At 41.9% G+C, this 19,759-nt stretch overlaps 1 protein-coding gene across 2 annotated transcripts in view; it reads left to right on the top strand.

Moving 5' to 3' along the window:
• Nucleotides 1–1,981: 1,981 nt before the first annotated feature.
• The window catches only part of TRIT1 (tRNA isopentenyltransferase 1), a 54,205-nt gene continuing 36,427 nt past the window's right edge, over nt 1,982–19,759 (top strand). Inside the window, exon 1 of one of the 2 annotated variants that reach the window (XM_064281780.1) lies at nt 1,982–2,180. In XM_064281780.1, the coding sequence (XP_064137850.1) occupies nt 2,007–2,180 (174 nt within the window). In that variant the 5' untranslated portion in view covers nt 1,982–2,006. The remainder of the gene's footprint in view (nt 2,181–19,759) is intronic. The other variant, XM_064281779.1, reaches the window with a different exon arrangement.

The raw sequence follows: 19,759 nt of genomic DNA, 5'->3' as shown, positions 1-19,759 counted from the left end.
CAGCCTCTCCCTCTTCTGGTCTCTTGGTGGTAAATTCCAACCCAACTCCCCTCCCTTCAATTTTATTTTGTTTCTCTAGTAACAGTCACCTGCTCATGGCTTGAACAGTGCTTTCCTACCTGTGAGTGTGGGTATTCTGTTATGGTCAGATTGTCATCATGAAATTGGCCTTCCTTTTCCTTTATTTGCATAATTTCTCTGGCCTGCCATCTTTCTGGTGGTTGTCATGGTAACTGTACCCTCTGAAAGTCTCCAGGCCAAGGCTCTACAGTTAACAACCATCATATAAGAGTGTGTGCCAATGTGTGGCCACATATCTCCATTTTAAACCTAGCTCCAGGCGGGTGCCACAAATTGACAGAACAGAGCTTTCGATCAAAGCAAGCTGAACTGAGAAAAGGACTTACTCACAGGGGAGCCAAAACTGGAAACTGGTGTTCTCCAAATAATATATGTGGCTACATAGTTTAGGCTGGGTCTGTAAGAGCAGCCATTAGTCATTATGCCAACCTGTGATCCAACTGATTGAGAGATGTACTGGCAGTGATTTCAGGCAGGACCTTCATATGCTCTAAACTTCCAGTGTGGACTTCTCTGGCACAAGGGGTCCTGGTGATATGACCCGAGAGTTAGGCAGAGTCAGGTAATCTCAGGGAGAAAGCAATTACGACTCTTAGGTTGGTTAACAAGGGCTACCAGAATGGGTATTTAGGCACTTTCACATGTACTGAAAATTTCTCTGCCCTTAGACTGCTGCTTTTACTTCTTTAGTGAGGCAGGTGGGGTATTACTATTATAATAATACAAAGTTTTCAACAAATGGTGGTTGTTATGTGCCAGGGCATTGTAGCAGGCAGTTTTCAGACATTACTTCCTTTTGACCACATGGCAATCCTGGCAGGTATTTAAAGATAAGAAAACCAAGACTAAGAGGTGAAGCGAATTGCAGGAGATCACACAGCTGATCAGTGAACCCTGTCTGTCTGATTCCAAAGACCTTTCTTAAAGGTTGTGGAGTCTCCAAAATTTTGGTCCTTCTGGCCCTACTCTTCCCGACCCCCACTTTAATCTGAGGGTTGCTACCCGCTTTATCCTCTTTTTCCCTAGTTATATTTTGCAGGTTGTTTGATTGTTTTTCTCTGTTCTCACCCCATCTCTTGCATCCTTTGGTAAAGGAGTTGGAAAGTCTTGTCCTGCCTTTTGGTTGCTTCTGAGCTTGTATTCTGAGATAAAAACAGAGTAGCTGCCCTTGCCTGAGAGCTGGGCAGACCTGATCCTGGAGAACACTGGCTCACTGGCTCCAGGACTACATAGGCAAGCCACTCTCCTCTCTATATAACAATTACTAGGGGTCTATTAGGTACCAAAGGAGCCCTGGTGGTGCAGTGGTTAAAGTGCTTGGCTACTAACCAAAAGGTTGGCAGTTCGAACCCATCAGCTTCGCAGGAGAAAGATGTGGTAGTCTGCTTCCTTAAAGATTTAAGGAAGCCTTGGAAACCCTGTGGGAGCAGTTCTACCTTGTCCTATAGCGTCGCTTTGAGTCGGAATTGACTCCACAGCAGTGGGCTTGGGGTTTGGGATATTCGGTACCAGGTACTGTGCTAGGTACTGGAGAAAGCTATGACCTAGGCAGACTTCGTCCCTTGCCTTTATGGAACCAACGACCTGGAGTAGAAGTCAAACAAACAATTCGTAAGTCCTAACTGGGTTTTTGGGTATGAAGAAAAAGAACCAGGTGCATAAAAGAGAGAGTAATAGGGACAGATCTATTTTATATGGGGCTGCCATCCCCCATTTAACAGAGGAGATAGTTGAGGCTCGGACACCAGTTATCGATCATAGTCACGCTGGGAGCCTCTTAAGATTGGAGACCTAACCTTTTACGTTCTCCCTACAGAGCCAGAACGGACTCGACCGCAACGGGGTACAGAGCCCAAAGCCCACGCAGGCGTACTGACGGTTGCCATGGGAACAGCTGCTTCGGCGCATGCGCAGAAGTATTCAAGATGGCGGCGGTGGCGGGCGCGCGAGCTGTTTCTGTGGGTTCTGGCCTCCGGGGCCTGCGACGGACACTGCCTCTTGTAGTGATTCTCGGGGCCACTGGCACCGGCAAATCCACTCTGGCGTTGCAGCTAGGGCAGCAGCTTGGTGGCGAGATCGTGAGCGCTGACTCCATGCAGGTATGGCAGTGCGGCTGGCCCCGGGCCTATGAAACCCAGAGGCCGCGTGCAGGCCTCCGACGGGGTTAATTCTCTGTCGCGTAGTCGTGTTGAGTGAACCCCGAGGCTTGTGAGGGTGGAGGGGGCAGGTGAAAGGAACTCATAATGACTGGGTGCCCACCATGTGCCAGATAAAGTCCTGGGTGTGTCACATTTATCATCTCGTTTACTTCTGATGACATTATTATTTGGTAGGTACTACTCTTCTCTTCGAGGAGCCTTGGTGGCGCAGTGGTTAAGAGCTCGGCTGGTAACCGAAAGGTCGGCGGTTCGAAGCCACCAGCCGTTCTGCGGGAGAAAGGTGTGGCAGTCTACTTCTATAAAGATTACAGCCTCGAAACCCCTATGGGGTTGTCCTATAGGGTCTTTAAGAGTCGGAATCCAGTAGACGGCAATGGGTTGGGTTAGTGTCTTCATTTGTGGATGTGGAATTGGGGCCTAGGGAGAGACATGAAGTGACTTTGTGTCACATAGCGAGTAAGTGAGAGACTGTATTTTAACCTAGGTTTGCCCGAAGCCTAATACAAGGCTTTCGTATAGGCGTCCAATAAATATCTTTTGAATGGAAATTACTTCAGAGGTTTTGGTATTTAGAGTGATCTAGCGAGATCAGGGTAAATTGGTTACCATCTCTGAGTGTCTGCTGGCGAATGGAATAGGGTGGATAGTCATGAGACAGGGCTTCTAGTTCCAAATCTGCCACTGGCTGTGTGTCCTCGGGTTAATAATTTCGTTTACTTGGACGTTATTTTTTTTACCTGTAAAGTGGAGAAAATGCCACCTACCTCACAGAGCTGTAGTGCTTAATAAATAAGATCGTGAGCGTTAGGGTGAAGAGCAGGGTGGCCTGACCTGGGCAAGACCAAGCCCTTGGTAAATGGTTGTTGCAACTGAGGTTTTTAACCGTGCTAGCTTGATCAGGGAAATCCTGGTGGTGTAGTGGTTAAGAGCTACAGCTGCTAACCAAAAGGCTGGCAGTTTGAATCTACCAGGACTCCTTGGAAACTCTATGGGGCAGTTCTGCTCTGTCCTATAGGGTCGCTTTGAGTTGGAATGGACTCTTTGGCAACGGGTTTTTTTTTTTTTTTTTTCAGCTTGATCAGAGTCGAGGGGGACTTTGTCCTGTTCTTTTAGCCAGGGAGAGACCCAGAGAGGTATAGTACTTACCACTCCTGGAGGCATTTGTGCTGAACTGAGAGTGGTAAATCTCTGGGTAAATTTGGAATAAGTGCCTGATGGAAGAATTGCGATAGCTATTTGTTGAAGAGAATTGACAGTTATGAATGTTCACAGAGTAAATGAGATGCTAGAAATGAAATGCCTGGTATGAACCTAGCACCTGATGGGTACTCAGCCAAGACTCCTTGCCCCTACTCTACCCAATAAACCTCCTGGCATGGTTTCTGCTCTCAGTAGTTCATTTGGGGTGACAAGATCGTCAGTACACATGAAATGATTAGGATAGTTTCAACAAAGACTTGTTCAGAACCTACTTTATGCCAGCTTCAGGAGACAGACTTTGGCTCAAATCTGAGCCCTGCGTTTTCCAAGATATGTGACTTAAGCCTGACTTCTTGGTGCCTTCGTTTTTTTTCGTGTAAAATAGGAAGAATATCAGTGACACAACGTTATTGTGATGATTTGATTAGATAAAGTATGTAAAAAAAAAAAAAAAAAGTTGCTGTCAGTTGATTCCATATGTGTTAGAGTATGGTTGTGCTCCGTAGGGTTTCAAGGGTTGGCTTTTCGCAGGTAGATCTCCAGGCCTTTCTTCAGAGGTGCCTCTGGGTGGATACAATACAAAATATGGCAGAGTAAGTGCTAAAAGTGTGGTAGCTGTTGTTTTCTGTAAGGCCCTGTGGGAGAGACAAAACCATAATCCCTGTCTTCAAGGAGTTTTAGTTCAGCTAACTATGAAACAAGGCAGAGTTAGTGTGAACAGAGCTATTAATGGTGCTTTGCAAGGTGGAGGGGTTGGGGAAGAGAGATTTTATGAAAAACTATTAAGTACAATAGAATTCTGAAAAGGAGAAATCAGGGAAGGTTGGTGTAGTCATGGAAAGTTCTCTGAAAAAAGGCTTGAAAGAGATGTAGTTTGAATAGATGAGAAAGAAAGGAAGGCAAATCAAAAGAAGGAACATGAATGAAGATTTAGAGGGTGAAATGGGCTTAGTGTGTAGGGAGGACAGTGAAGAAAGACTGTTCAATAGAGAGCTATTGTAGGTATTGTAGAGTGGGAGATGAGTAACATGATGAAGGCAGTGTGTAGGGAGCATTCATCTGTGAGCAGTATGCATTGTGAACTGGACTGGGAAAGTGGGAAGGGAAGGCAACCTCAGTATAGCTTTTTGGCCTGATACTTCAGGTACTTGAGTAATATGGCCTTCAGTAAGATAGAATTACACGGATGATATCAAAGGTCCATTCCAGTCTTAATGTTCTATAACTTCTATAATTCTGGGTTTGTGTGGCGTTAGTGGGAATGGTAGGAAAGAGAAATATGTAACATTTTCAAGGTATTACGATGTTACAATATGAGTTGATCACTGGAGAAAGACGAAAATAATACAAAGTGGTGCAGGATTCAGGTTTAGGTGCCTCGGAGAGTACTGTGAACCTGGAAGTCAGAGAGATCTGACTGAGTCACAGCAGGAGTGGCAACAGGACATCTAAGTGGAAGTCTAGTGGATATATGGAGAACACAGCAGGTGTGAGCCCACTTAGGACTCTTGGACTTGCTCCTCTGCCTGGAATGTATGGCCCATGCATACCACATAGCTCTCTCCCTGTCTTTGTCTCGATCTTTACTCAGCTGTAACCTTACTGAGGCCTTCTCTGACCATAGTATTTAAAATGACACACCATTGCCTCCCCCTTTCCCCTACACGCATCCCACACATAGTCCCTGTAAGGAAAATGTTCTCAATAAATCATCTTAATTTTACATCTATTTATAAGTAAGTTAGTGGTTTCTGGCAGTGAAGGTTGAGTATAGCTCTGTAATGGCTATCATCCATTTCTCAGAAATATTTCTTTGCTTGGGGCTCATAGCTGTGTACCGTAAGGCTGAAAGGTTGCTAGAGGTCTTGCTGGCCCGTGCCAGTGGGATACTTTGTGCCTCGTATACCATTGATGGTATGGTGGGTCCTTAATATTTGATAAACTATTTGTTAAACTGCCTTATTAAAACGGCACATCTCAACCCGATCAGATTCTTCCTGGGATTTTAAGTAACTAGAATATGAAAATTAAATTCTTTCATCCAAAGATGCCATGAGGATCGATTAATACATGAAAAACATTTTCAAGATTGCCAAGCTTTCTAAACTGGCTATAGGTTGTGTTTATGGTTATTATACTTTGGATATTCATAACATTTGCTCTTGGTCTCCATTGGAAACCTTTGATCTTTGATTTTACTTTTCAGCCCAAATAATGAAAGAAAGCATCCTTGTTCCATTTACTATGGGTATACACAAGTCTTCATTTCTGCCCATGCTCCGCATCCTGTCCTAGGGTAGTGCTGTTCTGCTTGATTTTTAGCCATTGGAAGGAGAGGCTGCTTTTCAGTAACTTGAAGGGGGCTCAAAAAATATTTCATAAGCAGGTGAACAAAATGACATTTTTAATGTTGGATCACCAACTCCTTGAGAGAATATTTTGAATTTTAAATAAATCCACAGGTAGAATATATAACTTAAATTTGTATGTTGTTGTTGCTGCTAGATGCTGTGGAGTCAGTTCTGACTCCTAGAGACTCTATGCACAACAGAACAAAACACTGCCTGGCCCTGCACCATTCTCACAATCATTGTTATGCTTGGATTCATTGATGCAGCCACTATGTCAGTCCACCTCGTTGAGGGTCTTCTGCTTTTCCGCTGACCCTGTACTTTGACAAGCATGGTGTCCTTCTCCAGGGACTGATCCCTCCTGTGAACATGTCCAAGGTATGTAAGACGCAGTCTTGCCATCCTTGCTTCTAAGGAGCATTCTGGTTGTACTTCTCCCAAGACAGATTTGTTCGTTCTTTTGGCAGTCCACGGTGTATTCAGTATTCTTCGCCAACACCATAATTCAAAGGCGTCAGTTCTTCAGTCTTCCTTATTCGTTGTCCAGCTTTCACATGCATATGATGCAATTGAAAATACCACGGCTTGGGTCAGGCGCACCTTAGTCTTCAAGGTGACATCTTTGTTTTTCAACACTTCAAAGAGGTCGTTTGCAGCAGATTTGCCCAGTGCAATGCGTCTTTTGATTTCTTGACTGCTGCTTCCATGGCTGTTGATTGTAGATCCAAGTAAAATGAAATCCTTGACAACTTCAATCTTTTCCCTGTTTACCATGATGTTGCTCATTGGGCCAGTTGTCTTCTTTATGTTAAGGTGCAGTCCATACTAAAGGCTGTCTGTGGTCTTTGATCTTCATTAGTAAGTGCTTCAAGTCCTTTTCGCTTGCAGCAAGCAGCCTAACGCAGGTTGGTAATGAGTCTTCCTCTAATCCTGATGTCCCGTTCCTGTTCATATAGTCCAGCTTCTTGTATTATTTGCTCAACATACAGATTGAATAGGTATGGTGAAAGGATACAACCCTGACACACACCTTCCCTGACTTTAAACCAATCAGTATCCCCTTGTTCTGTCCGAATAACTGCCTCTTGATCTCTGTAAAAGTTCCTCATGAGCACAATTAAGTGTTCTGGAATTCCCATTCTTCTCCATGTTATCCATAATTTGTTATGATCCACACAGTCGAATGCCTTTGCATAGTCAATAAAACACAGGTAAACGTCCTTCTGGTATTCTCTGCTTTCAGCCAGGATGAATCTGACATCAGTAATGATATCCCTGGTTCTGTGTCCTCTTGTGAAACTGGCCTGAATTTCTGGCAGTTCCTTGTCGATACACTGCTGCAGCTGTTTTTGAATGATCTTCAGCAAAATTTTGTTTGTGTGTGACATTAATGATATTGCTCTATAATTTCCGCATTCGATTGGATCACCTTTCTTGGGAATAGGCATAAATATGGATCTTTTCCAGTCAGTAGGCCAGGAAGCTGTCTTCCATCTTTGTTGGCATGGACGAATGAGCACCTCCAGCATTGCATCTGTTTGTTGAAACATCTCAGTTGATATTCCGTCAATTCCGGGAGCCTTGTTTTTCGACAATGCTTTCAGAGCAGCTTGGACTTCTTCCTTCAAGTACCATTGGTTCCTGATCATATGCTGCCTCTCGAAATGGTTGAACATCGACTAATTCTTTTTGGTATAATGACTGTGTATTCCTTCCATCTTCTTTGGATGCTTTCTGCATTGTTTGATATTTTCCCCATAGAATCCTTCACTATTGCAACTCAAGGCTTGAATTTTTTCTTCAGTTCTTTCAGCTTGAGAAACGCTGAGAGTTTTCTCCCCTTTTGGTTTTCCATCTCCAGCTCTTTCCACATGTCATTGTAATACTTTACTTTGTCTTCTAGAGACGCCCTTTGAAATCTTCTGTTCAGTTCTTTTACATCATCATTTCTTCCTTTTGCCCTAGCTGCTGGACATTCATGAGCAAGTTTTAGAGTCTCCTCTGACATCCATCTTGGTCTTTTCTTTCTTTCCTGTCTTTTCAATGCCCTCTTGCTTTCTTCATGTCTGATGTCCTTGATGTCATTCCACAACTCGTCTGTATATTTTTTATTTGTATACTACAGTTTATAGAATGCTTACATGTGCTTTTTTATCCTTACAGTCCTGTATTTTACGCAAATAATGCGCATCTTTTATGTTTGTTTGCCGACCACGACCCCCGCCCAGCGAGTTATTTTCCTAAGCATGCTATGCTAATTTTTTACAGCAACATGTAAAAAAAAATTGGCCTAACAGCACTTCTGAAAATACCTCCCGTGGGGGGGAGGGCATGGTTGGCACACATAGAAGGCACGTGCTATTTGCGTAAAAATATGGTAACTTCATAAGGTAGATAATATCATTTCATAGGTAAAGAACTGAGACCCAAGGTCTCACAGTAAGTAGCTGACCTGGAATTAGACATAGGTCTCTATTTCCCATGCCCAGTGCCTTGCCCTCCACATAAAGCCATCTCTTTTAGATGAGGCAGGAGCTGAGGATTCAGTCATGAGAGTGATTCAGCTTGTATGCCACTCAGTCTTCATAGGAGTGTACTGCATTTTGATCAGGGTGTAAAGTGTAAGATTCTTATTGTTATAGTGATGTCTTATCAGGCAGAGTGCTGAGTTGAGTGGCCACCTGATGCATTGTTTGAGGGAATAAAACTTGCTGCAGCTCAGAGGTATAATTTAATGTCAAGTTGGCACTAAAGAGGGAGAGCATGTTTACTGGAACAAAGGGAAACTTGGCCCGGTGGAGAGCCTAGACAGAGCAGTAAACTACTCTGTTGTAAACAATCACACGGACCAAAGGGTGAGCAAATGGAAAGTGTGATAATTAGGGAGTTTTTTCAAGTTTCCAAATTGAATTTTGTAAAAACCAGTATTTGCATTTTAATAACCCCTTTTAGTGTGCTGCATAGAATTTTGTATTCGAAAGTGTGCCAGTAACTCAAAAAGGATTGTAAACTCCCTTAAATCTTAAAATGTCTTGTATCTCATACTTCAGTGGTCACCCCTTTGTCCTACTATAACTGTAGGGTCACCCCAAAGCAACCCCTACTAGGGCAGGTCCCACCCAGGGAAAATACTTGTTTTTGTAAACCTTGAATGAGTAAGTGCTTTAAGTATTGAGGTAGCTTCTTTGAGGTAAAACCATAAAAAAAAAAATTAAAACCATAACGGGGTGTTAAAGGTAGTGTGTCTAGGGTGATAACGTCACCATGGATCCTGTTATACAATGACTTGCTTCAATAGCCACCTAGCATCTGAAGGTACCGTCTGGCCGCTTGCTTCCCATTATTCTTATGTACGTGATTTGTTGAGCGGGAGGTCAAAACTACTTTCCAAAGGATTACTTGCTTAGGGGCTCCTACAGAGCGGAACTGTGGATTTCTGCATGGCAGTTCTGACAGAAGTGAGAAACAGCATTTGTGCTTGCTTTTCTGAGTTTTCCAAACCCCAGTTGTTTCACACATTATAGAAACAAATACTCTTATTACGCAGCTAAGAGTCTGAATTCAAGGAGGGACAGGAAACCTGATCCCTGTTTTCCAAGGTAGAAAACCTGAGGTGTACCGAAAGATAAAAGAACAGACTAGAGATCACACTGCAAGACACTTGCATACCTGGGAACTGGATCTGGGTCCTCTAACTCATCTGCAGTGTCTGATACGTTTCAGGAAGATGATACTGAAGGTCTTCCTTTCAGTCTGAGCCTTTTTCTTGGCATGTGCATTTCAAGGTACAGTGCATTGCCTTCAGTGACTAGATGAAACGTTGTACTGAGAAGCTTGAAGGTATTTGCCAAAAGATGTACAATGGCTGCCTGTAAATACAGACTACCAACTGTATGCTAAGAGAAAGTAAACAAAGTATTCTGTTTGAGTTTATAGAGAGGATGTATCTCTAAGGCCTTAGTTCTGCAAGTCCTGTGGAGAAGCAGTAGTCATACATGGGAGCACAGTTCCCTTTGTGTTTGCATAAACCTATAAGAGGAGAAGCCAATGATTTTTGGCAGCCTGATGAGTAAACAGGCTTTGTGTCATCTAATAGTTTTGTGTTCTTTTTGTCTGCTTTGGGACATAATTCAGGAGCAGTATTTTGTACCAAAGGACTGTCTGAGAGTGCTCAAGGTGGGGATCTGGGATGCATGGGGGAGGGATATGAAAGCAGAAGTGGGATGGGGGATAGCAGTGGCTTTTTAGGACCTGAAATAAAAAGCATGGAGACCAGTAACGAGGAGAGATGGTGGCTATCCTAAGCTATTTGCCACAACTGACAGAGCAATCTTTTAAAAGAGCTGAGCCTGATGAGGCTGAGAAGGAAATCTCAGTTTTTGGCCTAATAATAATATATATGCTGGGTGGGTTGTACATATATGGTGACTTTTTTGCAATTACAGGGAGAACTTTGGAGTCAAACATCCTTTGTCGTGTAAGGAAAGGGAAGTGACTACTGGCCAAATGGGGAAGCACAGGAGAGTACAGATGGGGCTTCCAGATTCAGATTCATAAGGATGAGGTGCTCCAGTGCCTGGGGCAGAGTGTTGAAGCACCTCCATTTCAAAAAGAAATGTATGTTTTGAGGGATAAAATTTATTTGGAGTGTACAGAAATTCACAGATATGCTCTGTATGTGCAGTAGTGTGGCTTAACTGAATTGGTCTTGGTTTCCTGGTTAGGTAAATTTCAGTCAGACCAGAGTCCTGATTGTCTGCTTACCCTCCTGGTCCTGCTTCTGAGCTGGAGTCTCAGCACTCCTCCTTCCTCTTTGTGGCAGCCAGAGTCCAAGCCCTTACCACTGCACTAAACCAAAAAAAAAAAACCCCAAACCCATTGCCGTTGAGTCGATTCCCACTCATAGCGACCCTATAGGACAGAGTAGAACTGCCCCATACGGTTTCCAAGGAGTGCCTGGTGGATTCGAACTGCTGGCCTTTTGGTTAGCAGACATAGCTCTTAACCACTATCCTACCAGGGTTTTCACCACTGCACTATGAACCTGTTAAAACCTGTTGCTGTTGAGCGATTCCGACTCACAGCGACTATACGATAGAGTAGAACTGCCCCATAGGGTTTCCAAGGAGTGCTTATAGGATAGAGTAGAACTGCCCCATAGGGTTTCCAAGGAGTGCCTGCTGAATTCATACTGCAGACCTTCTTGGTTAGCAACCAAACTCTTAACAACTACGCCACCAGGGCTTCCGCACAATGAACAGTCATAATTATACTGAAAATAATAGCAATGATACATGCCAGACGCTGTTCTAAGGGTTTGATGTATTATCTCATTTAGTAGCCTCACTACAACCTTATGAGGTAGGCACTATTATTATTTCGCCCCTACCAAAAATTACTTTCTCGATCCCTTATCTCCTTGCCATTCTGTGTTTTTCCCTCTCTGTTGTTAGTTGCCGTCGAGTCGATTCTGACTCCTGGTAATCATATGTGTGCAGAGTAGAACTACTCCATAGGGTTTTCAAGGCTATGACCTTTTGGAAGCACATTGCCAGGCCTGTCTTCCCAGGTGCCTCTGAGTGGGTTTGAACCACCAACCTTTTGGCAAGTAGTAGAGTGCTTAACTATTTGCACTACCCAGGGACTCCTTTTTCCCTCTAGTGCCTCCTATTTATTTATCCATTCATTCTTCCTCCTGTTCTTTTCCTTTGTACTACTGTGTGTATTCTATCAGGTAGAGAGGAGGGAAGAAGGATATTCCTAACAAAAGAACAGCATGAACACAGTCAAGGAAGAGTACAAGTTCATGGTATGTTTTCAAGGAATGACCAGCAACTATTTCACATAGAGGATACTTGCAGTGGTAGGAGGTGAACTAAAAATACAGATAATGAGAGCAAATTGTAGAGGCCCTTGAAAGCCATGCCTTGAGGTTTGGGATTTTAAACAGGGAACTGATGTAAATATATTTCATGAAGTAACATGGCTGGGTGGAGAGTAGATTCTTAGCAAGGGAGAAACAATTTAGGATTGTTAGATAAACCTGGGTAAGAGGGCTGCGGCTGTACTTAGTTCCCCAGACATTCTGGTTATTTTAAAAAAAATTTGCATACAGTAAAATGCACTCTTTGTTGTATACAGTGTTATAGGTCTTGACAGATGCATAGAATCAGATATCTACCGCCACAGTACTATGGCCTAACACTTCCATCTGCTTAAAAAATGCTCTTGTGTGGCCTGTTTGTAGTCAACCCCCTCTAGTTCCCCCAGCGTCTGGCAACCACTGATCTGTTTTTTATCTCTCTAGTTTTGCTTTTCTAGAATGTCATATACATGGAATCATACGGTATGTAGCCTTTGGGGTCTAGCTTTTTTCACTTAGCAAAATACATTTAAAAATCTTCCATGTCGTTGTGGGAATCATTAGCCCATTAGTCTTTTTTTTTTTTTTTAAGATTATTTATTTTGTTGTTGGGAATATACACTGCAAAACATACACCAATTCAACAGTTACTACATGTATAATTCAGGAACATTGATTACAACATCCTGGAGTTGTGCAACCATTCTTAACCCTCCTTTTCTGAGTTGTTCCACCTCCATTTACATAAACTCACCGCCACCTGAGTCTCCTATCTAATCTTTCCAGTTGCTGTTGTCAATTTGATCCCATAGTTCATTACTCTTTATTGTTGGGTAGTTTCCATTGTATGAATGTATCATAGTTCATGTATTTGCCTGTTAAAGGGTATCTGGATTGTTTCCAGTTTTTAGTGGTTATAAAAAAAGCTATTATATACGTTCATGTACAGGTTTTTGTTTGAGCTTAAGTTTTTATTTCACTTGGGTAAATACCTAGGGGTGGGATTGCTAGATTTTATGATAAGTGTATATTTAACTTTATAGGAACTACCAAACTATTTTCCAAAACGACTGTACCATTTTGCATTCCCACTGGTGATGAATGAGAATTTCTGCTCCCTTGTATTCTCTCCAGCATTTGGTAATGTCAGTTAAAAAAAAATTTTTTTTTCCATCAATTCTAATAGGTGTGTACAGGTATCTCATTGTGGTTTTAATTTACATTCCCTGACAACAAATGATGTTGAGTATCTTTTCATATTTGCCACCTGTATATCTTTGGTAAATTGCCTATTTGGATCTTTTGCTCATTTTTTTGGGTGAGTGTGTTTTCTTATTGTTGGATTTTGAGAGTTCTTTATATATTCAGGGAACAAATGCTTTATCAGATATGTTATTTGCAAATGTTTTCTTCCAGATTGTGACTTGTCTTCATTCTCTTAACAATGTCTTTCACAGAGCAAAAGTTACAAATTTTCATAAAGTCCAATTTATGACTTTTTTTTCCTTTTACGGAGTGTATTTTTGGTGTTGCATCTTAAAAACTCATAGCCAAACCTAGAGTCATGCACATTTTCTCCCATTTTTATTTTTGTAAGTTTTATAGTTTTGCACTTTACATTAAGGTCTGTGATCTATTTTGAGTTAATTTTTGTATAAGATATGAATGGCCACCCAATTGAACTAGCACTGTTTTTGAAAGATTATCATTTCTTCACTAATTGTCCTTGTGCCTTTGTCAAAAACCAGTTGACTATATTTGTATGGCTCTTTCTGGGATCTCTATTCTGTTTCATTGATCTATATGTCTCTTCCTTCACCACTATCATAGCATCTTGATTACTGTAACTAAGTCTTGAAATTGGGTACTGTAAGTTCTCCAACGTTCTACATCATTGTTGTTAATCCCCATGTAGTATTCCATTTTATAGCTGTGTCATAATTTACTTAGCCAGGTTTCTACTGAAGGGCATTTAGAGTGTTTAGTTTCTTGCCCGTTATAAATGATGTGGAGGTGAACATTTTTACACATATATCCGTTATTTCTTTTGCCCTTGTGTGATTCTCTCTTCAGGGTCCATTCCTGAAGAGGATTGTTAGATGAGAGGATGCACATGTTGTATTCACGTCCCGCCTCTAACTCCCCTCCTTTCTCCAAGAGCTTTATTAGATTATCTGTTTATTTAATTGAGGTGAAATTCACATAACAAAATTAACCATTCTAAAGTGCACAACTCAGTGGTGTCTAGTACATTTCACAGTGTTACGCAACTAACCTGCTGCCGTTGAGTCTATTCCGACTCATAGCGACCCTATAGGACAGAGTAGAACAGCCCCATAGAGTTTCCAAGGAGCGCCTGGTGGATTTGAACTGCCTACATCTTGGTTAAGCAGCCATAGCACTTAACCACTACGCTACCGGGGTTTCCGTTATGCAACTACTACCTCTAATTCCAAAACATTTTCATCACCCAAAAAGGAAACCCCACACCTATTAAGTAGTTACTCCCTGTTGCCCTGGCAACTAGCAGCTTGCTTTCTGTCTCTGTGGATATACCTATTGTATAAATGGAATCATAACAATATGTGACCTTTTGTGTCCGGCTTCTTTCACTTACGTTAGTGGTCGTATGTATCAGGACTTCATTCCTTCTTATGGTTAAATTTTTTTTTTTTTATTCATCCATTGATGGACATTTGAGTTGTTTCCACCATTAGGCTATTGTGAATAGTGCTGCTATGAACATGTGTGTACATGTATTGTTTGAATACCAGTTTTCAATTCTTCCGAGTATTCACCTAGGAGTGGAATTGCTGGCTACATGGTAATTCTATGTTTAACTTTCTGAGGAACCACCAAACTGTTTTCCACAGCTGCTGAGCCATTTTAATAGCCACTATTTTACATGGGCCAGTCTTGAGGCTATAAAGATGACCACAGAATGGAAACTTTATTATTAACTTTATTTTCTCTCTTAAATGAGCCCTTTTGTTTCTGTCCCAGCATTATAGTCACACAGCATTGTACGTGTGTTTCCAGCTTTCTCTCTTGCTCACTTTTGAGAATCTTAAAGGAGTTCAGTGTATGGTAGCTGTCTTCTCAGCTTCTGGAATTTAATTTACTTCAGTGGGAATTCATTACTATATACAAGTGAACAGACCAGAGTCAGATGGAAATAAAAATTCTACTAGTAAGAGGCAGCAGAAACAGCTTGAGTTATAGGCAGAGCATCCAGGCTTTAGTCCTGTCTCTACTACCAGCCAATTGCATGGCCAGGAGAGCTGTTGAGCCTTAGTGTTCTCAAGTGCAAAATTCAGGGGATTGGACTGGATGGATAATCTTTGAAGTTTCTTTATATTCATGTGTCTTCAGTGTTTGTAGATGGACTTCCAAGCAGCCACTGCAAAGGCTCTGTATTACAGAGCTTCTCACATTTTAATTTAAAAGTTTGTGCCAATTTTGAATTCTCTGCCCTGGTCTGTCTACATTTAGTTAAATATAAACATGTTTCACTTTTTTTTTTTTTTTTTTTACCACTTAGTAATATTGATTCTCTGGAAGCATGCATCACCTACCCGCTATGCACTTCTCAGTTTGAGAAGCATGGCCTTATATGATTCTACTCTCTTCTCCCTTAAGTAGAGAGACAGCTGTGGAAGAATAAAAGCCAAGATCTGCACTGTAAATTCCAGTCTACTACTCTCTCCAGACTGACTGAACAGGGCAGATACAGGTTCTTCCACTTTCTGAGCATCTTTGTCTCTCTATTCAGTTGGTCTGCAGTTGAATTTCTGCCAGACAAAGCCAAAAGGAGTAATTGCCTGCTGTGATGTTCTTGGGTACAGTTAATTCATTCTTTCTAATCTAGTAAAGTTTTAAAAAAGTTAGTTTCTTTTTACTACGGAAGAAAAGTTTATCAAAAGACTGACCATTTTCCTACTGTTCAGCATCTCTTTAGTTGAATTCTGACTAAAGAAAAATTGACTTTCTGGTAAGTGCCAACATCCTTTAAAAATATATATTTTTTTAAATGCAAAACTCTCTTTTCCTGAAGCTTAGACTTATAACTTGGAGTGATATTAGATAAGAGAAACTTGAGGTTCTAGGAGAGAAAGTGACTTCCCAAAGTCACAAAGCTAATTTGTATAAAACAGGGATTCGCAACATAGTGGGAAAAGAACACTGACTCTGGAGTCAGAAGACATGGATTTGAAGTCTCCTGCTGCCACTAACTAGCTTTGTGACATTGGGCAGCTTACCTAATGTATCTGAGTTTTCGTTTCCTCATTAGAAAAATGAGGATAAAATTACCTCATAGGTTGTGAAACCACTTAGCCTAGAGTCTGGTACTCTGTACCTCTTAGAGGATTTAGTTGGTATTTATGTATTAGGTGGTGTGCTAGGTGCTGGAACTAGAGATAAAATATACAATTTCTTCCCTCAGGACTTGTAGTCTAGTGAGGGAGACAAATATTTTATAGTTGTGTACAGTAAGTTTTGTGATAGAGGTAAATACAGGGTGTTAGGAGAACTCAGATGACAAGCACAGATGAGGGAGGAGTTGGGAGAGGTCTCACGGAAGTCTTAAAGAGTAATGCTAATAAGTTTGAGGCTGGATGAGATCAGATTTTCATTTTAGAGAGATCACTGGTTGTAGTGTGGATGTAAATTGGAGGGGTCGCTATGAGTCGGAATTGACACAGTGGCACACAACAACAGCAACAGTACCTTAAAGATAGGAAGGTCAGTGAGGAAGCTGTTTGAATAGTGGAGAGTTCACAAGGCCTTCAGTTGATATAATGGGTGGCAGTAAACTTTGAGATGATTTTAGGAACTGGCATGGATAGAACTTGGGACAGATTGGAAATGGGGAGGAAGGGGGAGAGAGAGATAAAGAAAGGATTCTATGAACACTACCAGTTATGGACACATCAAGTTTTAGGTGCCTTTTTGGGATGGTGGTGATGATGATGATGACTGCTAACATTTAGTGGTCACTTCCTGTATGGCAAGCCCTATTCTACATGCTTTGCATGTGTTAGTCATTTAATCTTCACAGTAATCCTTTGAGATTAGATTTTAAGATTATCTCCACTTTAGATGAGGAATCTGAGGCACAGAGAAGTTAAAATAACTTGTCCGAAGGTACTTAGCTAGTAAATGGTGGAGCAAGGATTTAAATCCAGGCAACCTGGCTCCAGAGACCTTACTAGTAACCACGTCACTGTACTGTATTGCCTCTCAGTGATGATGGGGATGTTCACTAGGCAGCTGAATATGTAGGTCTGGCACCCAGAACAGAGAGATACAGATACAGATTTGGGATGTTAACTGCACAAAAATGGTCATAGAAACCATGGATGTCTCCCAGCAAAAGCTTATAGTTTAGAAATGGTAGGTTGATGCAATAAAGATTGCCAATGCTCATTGTTTCCGTGGCAGACATTACTAATAGGTCATTGTCTGGCCTCAGTAAAGAAGACCGAGGAGCCAGTGAGATAGGAAGAGAACCAGGAGAGAATGGTGCTGTTGAAGCCCCAAAGAAGTGATTTATGAAGCAAGGAGAGCTCAATAGTATCAGATTATTGCTTCTTCCATGACTTGCTCTGAGAAAAGTATTGTATTTGGCAATCAGGATTCATTAGTGATCACAGTGAATGAGATATCCACGGAGTAGTCGGGGCAGCCAGCAAAGAAGGTAAATGGTTGTATTAATCCAAGGTTGTGGTTTTCAGATCAAGTGTAATCCAGAGGCAAGAAAACGACTGAAGGACTTCAGGATCTCATTTGGATTGGTTAAGTCAAGAAGGGGAAGATAACTTGGGAGGAGGAACCTGAGCTAGGGGTTGGCTTCCTGGCAGACTGCTGTGTTGGGATACGTATCCTAACTAGCCAGCAGCCAGCACTCAGGACAGGACTCCAGAGTCTGACCAGTGCCAAGGACACCACTAATTTGCACATTCCACGGCACGGTAGCCACAAAGAATTGGAACCTTAAATGAGCTGAATCTTTGACTGTGCACTGAAAGATTTTTTGGGGGAAATTTCTTTCAATCAGTTTCTCAGCCTCAGAATTGTTCGCATGTTTGAGCAGGATAATACTTGGTTTGGGGAGGGGGACCGTCCTGTGCACTGGAGAATGTTTAGCAGCATCCTTGGCTTCTACCCACTAGATGCCAGTAGTGCACCCTCTTCCTCGCGCCCCCCCCCCCCCGTTGTGACAATCAGAAGTGTTTCCAGACATTGCCAGACGTCCCCTGATTGGCAAAATCACTTCTAGTTGCTCTAGATTCCGCTGGTTTTCCATTAGGTCTGTGTTGTAGACTTCTCCCACCTTCATTTGCTCCTCTGGGCATTTCAGCTCTGTGGATTTGCAGATTTCCGATTATTTCAGCCTTGTGGTCTTTTCCCAAAATTTCTTTAATTTGGAAATAAATCTGCCACAGATGTGAGACAAAGAGGTATATTTTCCTGTAGTATCCAGTTCAATGCTTAATCACTGTTCAATGATTACGATATTTAAAGAAGACCGTATAGTCAAACTTTAACATCTCTTATAAACTTCTGTCTGACATATCTCCTTATATTACAGTTATTTGTATCTGTATTCCTGCCAACCTGAACTCCTTGAGGATAGAAACCCTTTCTCAATTTTCTTTGCATGCCTAATGTCTTGCAGAGTACCTGGCACATAGTAGGCTCTCAACAAATGTTTGCTGAGATGAGTCATTTATGTTAGATAATTGACTAAGTGGGTTAAACCTATAATTTTTCAGAGTACTTCAGTCATCAGGCTTCATAAAGAGGTCACAATTCCCTTGTTGTTGTTAGGTGCCATCAAGTTGGTTCCGACTCATAGCGACCCTATGTACAACAGAACGAAAGGCTGCCCAGTCTTGTGCCATGCTCACAACTGTTGCTATGCTTGAGCCCATTGTTGCAGCCACCGTGTCAGTCCATCCCGTTAAGGGTGTTCCTCTTTTTTCTGACCCTGTGCTCTACCAAGCATGATGTCCTTCTCCAGGAACTGGTCCCTCCTGATAACATGTCCAAAGTATGTGAGACATAGTCTCACCATCCTTGGTTCTAAGAAGCAGTCTAGCTATACTTCTTCCAAGACAGATTTGTTCGTTCTTTTGGCAGTCCATGATATATTCAGTATTCTTCTCCAACACCACAATTCAAAGGAGTCAGTTCTTCTCCAGTCTTCGTTATTCATTTTCCAGCTTTGGCATGCATACGAAGCTATTGAAAATATCATGGCTTGGTTCAGGCGCACCTGAGTCTCCAAGGTGACATCTTTGCTTTTTAACTCTTCAAAGAGGTCGTCTACAGCAGATTTGCCCAATGGATTTTATCCTATCACTGACAGCGTTGTACTTCAGGATAGATTTTGAAATGTTCTTTTTGACAATGAATGCAATGTCATTCCTCTTCAAATTGTCATTCCTGGCATAGTAGACCATATAGACTGTCTGATTCAAAATGGTCAACACAAGTCCATTTCAGCTCAGTAATACCTAGGATATCGATGTTTATGCATTCCATTCCATTTTTGACGATTTCCTAGGTTCATACTTGGTACGTTCCAGGTTCTGATTATTAATGGATGTTTGCAGATGTTTCTTCTCATTTTGGGCTGTGCCACCTTAGCGTACGAAGGTCCCGAAAGCTTGACTCCATCCTCATCATTAAGGTCGACTCTACTTTGCTGAGGCAGCTCTTCCCCAGTCATCTTTTGAGTGCCATTCAACCTGAGGGGCTCATCTTCTGACACTGTATCAGTGTTTTGCTGCTATTCATAAAGTTTTCACTGGCCAATTCTTTTCAGAAGTAGACCACTGGGTCCTTATTCCTGGTCTTTCTTAGCTTGGAAACTCAGCTGAAACCTGTCCCTATGGGTGACCCTGCTGGCACTTGCATACCAGTGGCATAGCTTCCAGCATCACGGCAACAAGCAAGCTCCCACAATATGACAGACTGACAGATGCTTGGGGGATAATTCCCTTAGTATTGGCATAATCTGATTTGTGCAGAGAGGAGCATTTTATCCAAATTCATTTCTATGTACACAGACCACAGGTGTCCTTTGGGAATCTGGGAAC

This window comes from Loxodonta africana, chromosome 3, assembly GCF_030014295.1.
Source record: "Loxodonta africana isolate mLoxAfr1 chromosome 3, mLoxAfr1.hap2, whole genome shotgun sequence".
Classification (NCBI taxonomy): Eukaryota; Metazoa; Chordata; class Mammalia; order Proboscidea; family Elephantidae; genus Loxodonta; species Loxodonta africana.
This window is presented reverse-complemented; position numbering and strand designations above follow the sequence as displayed.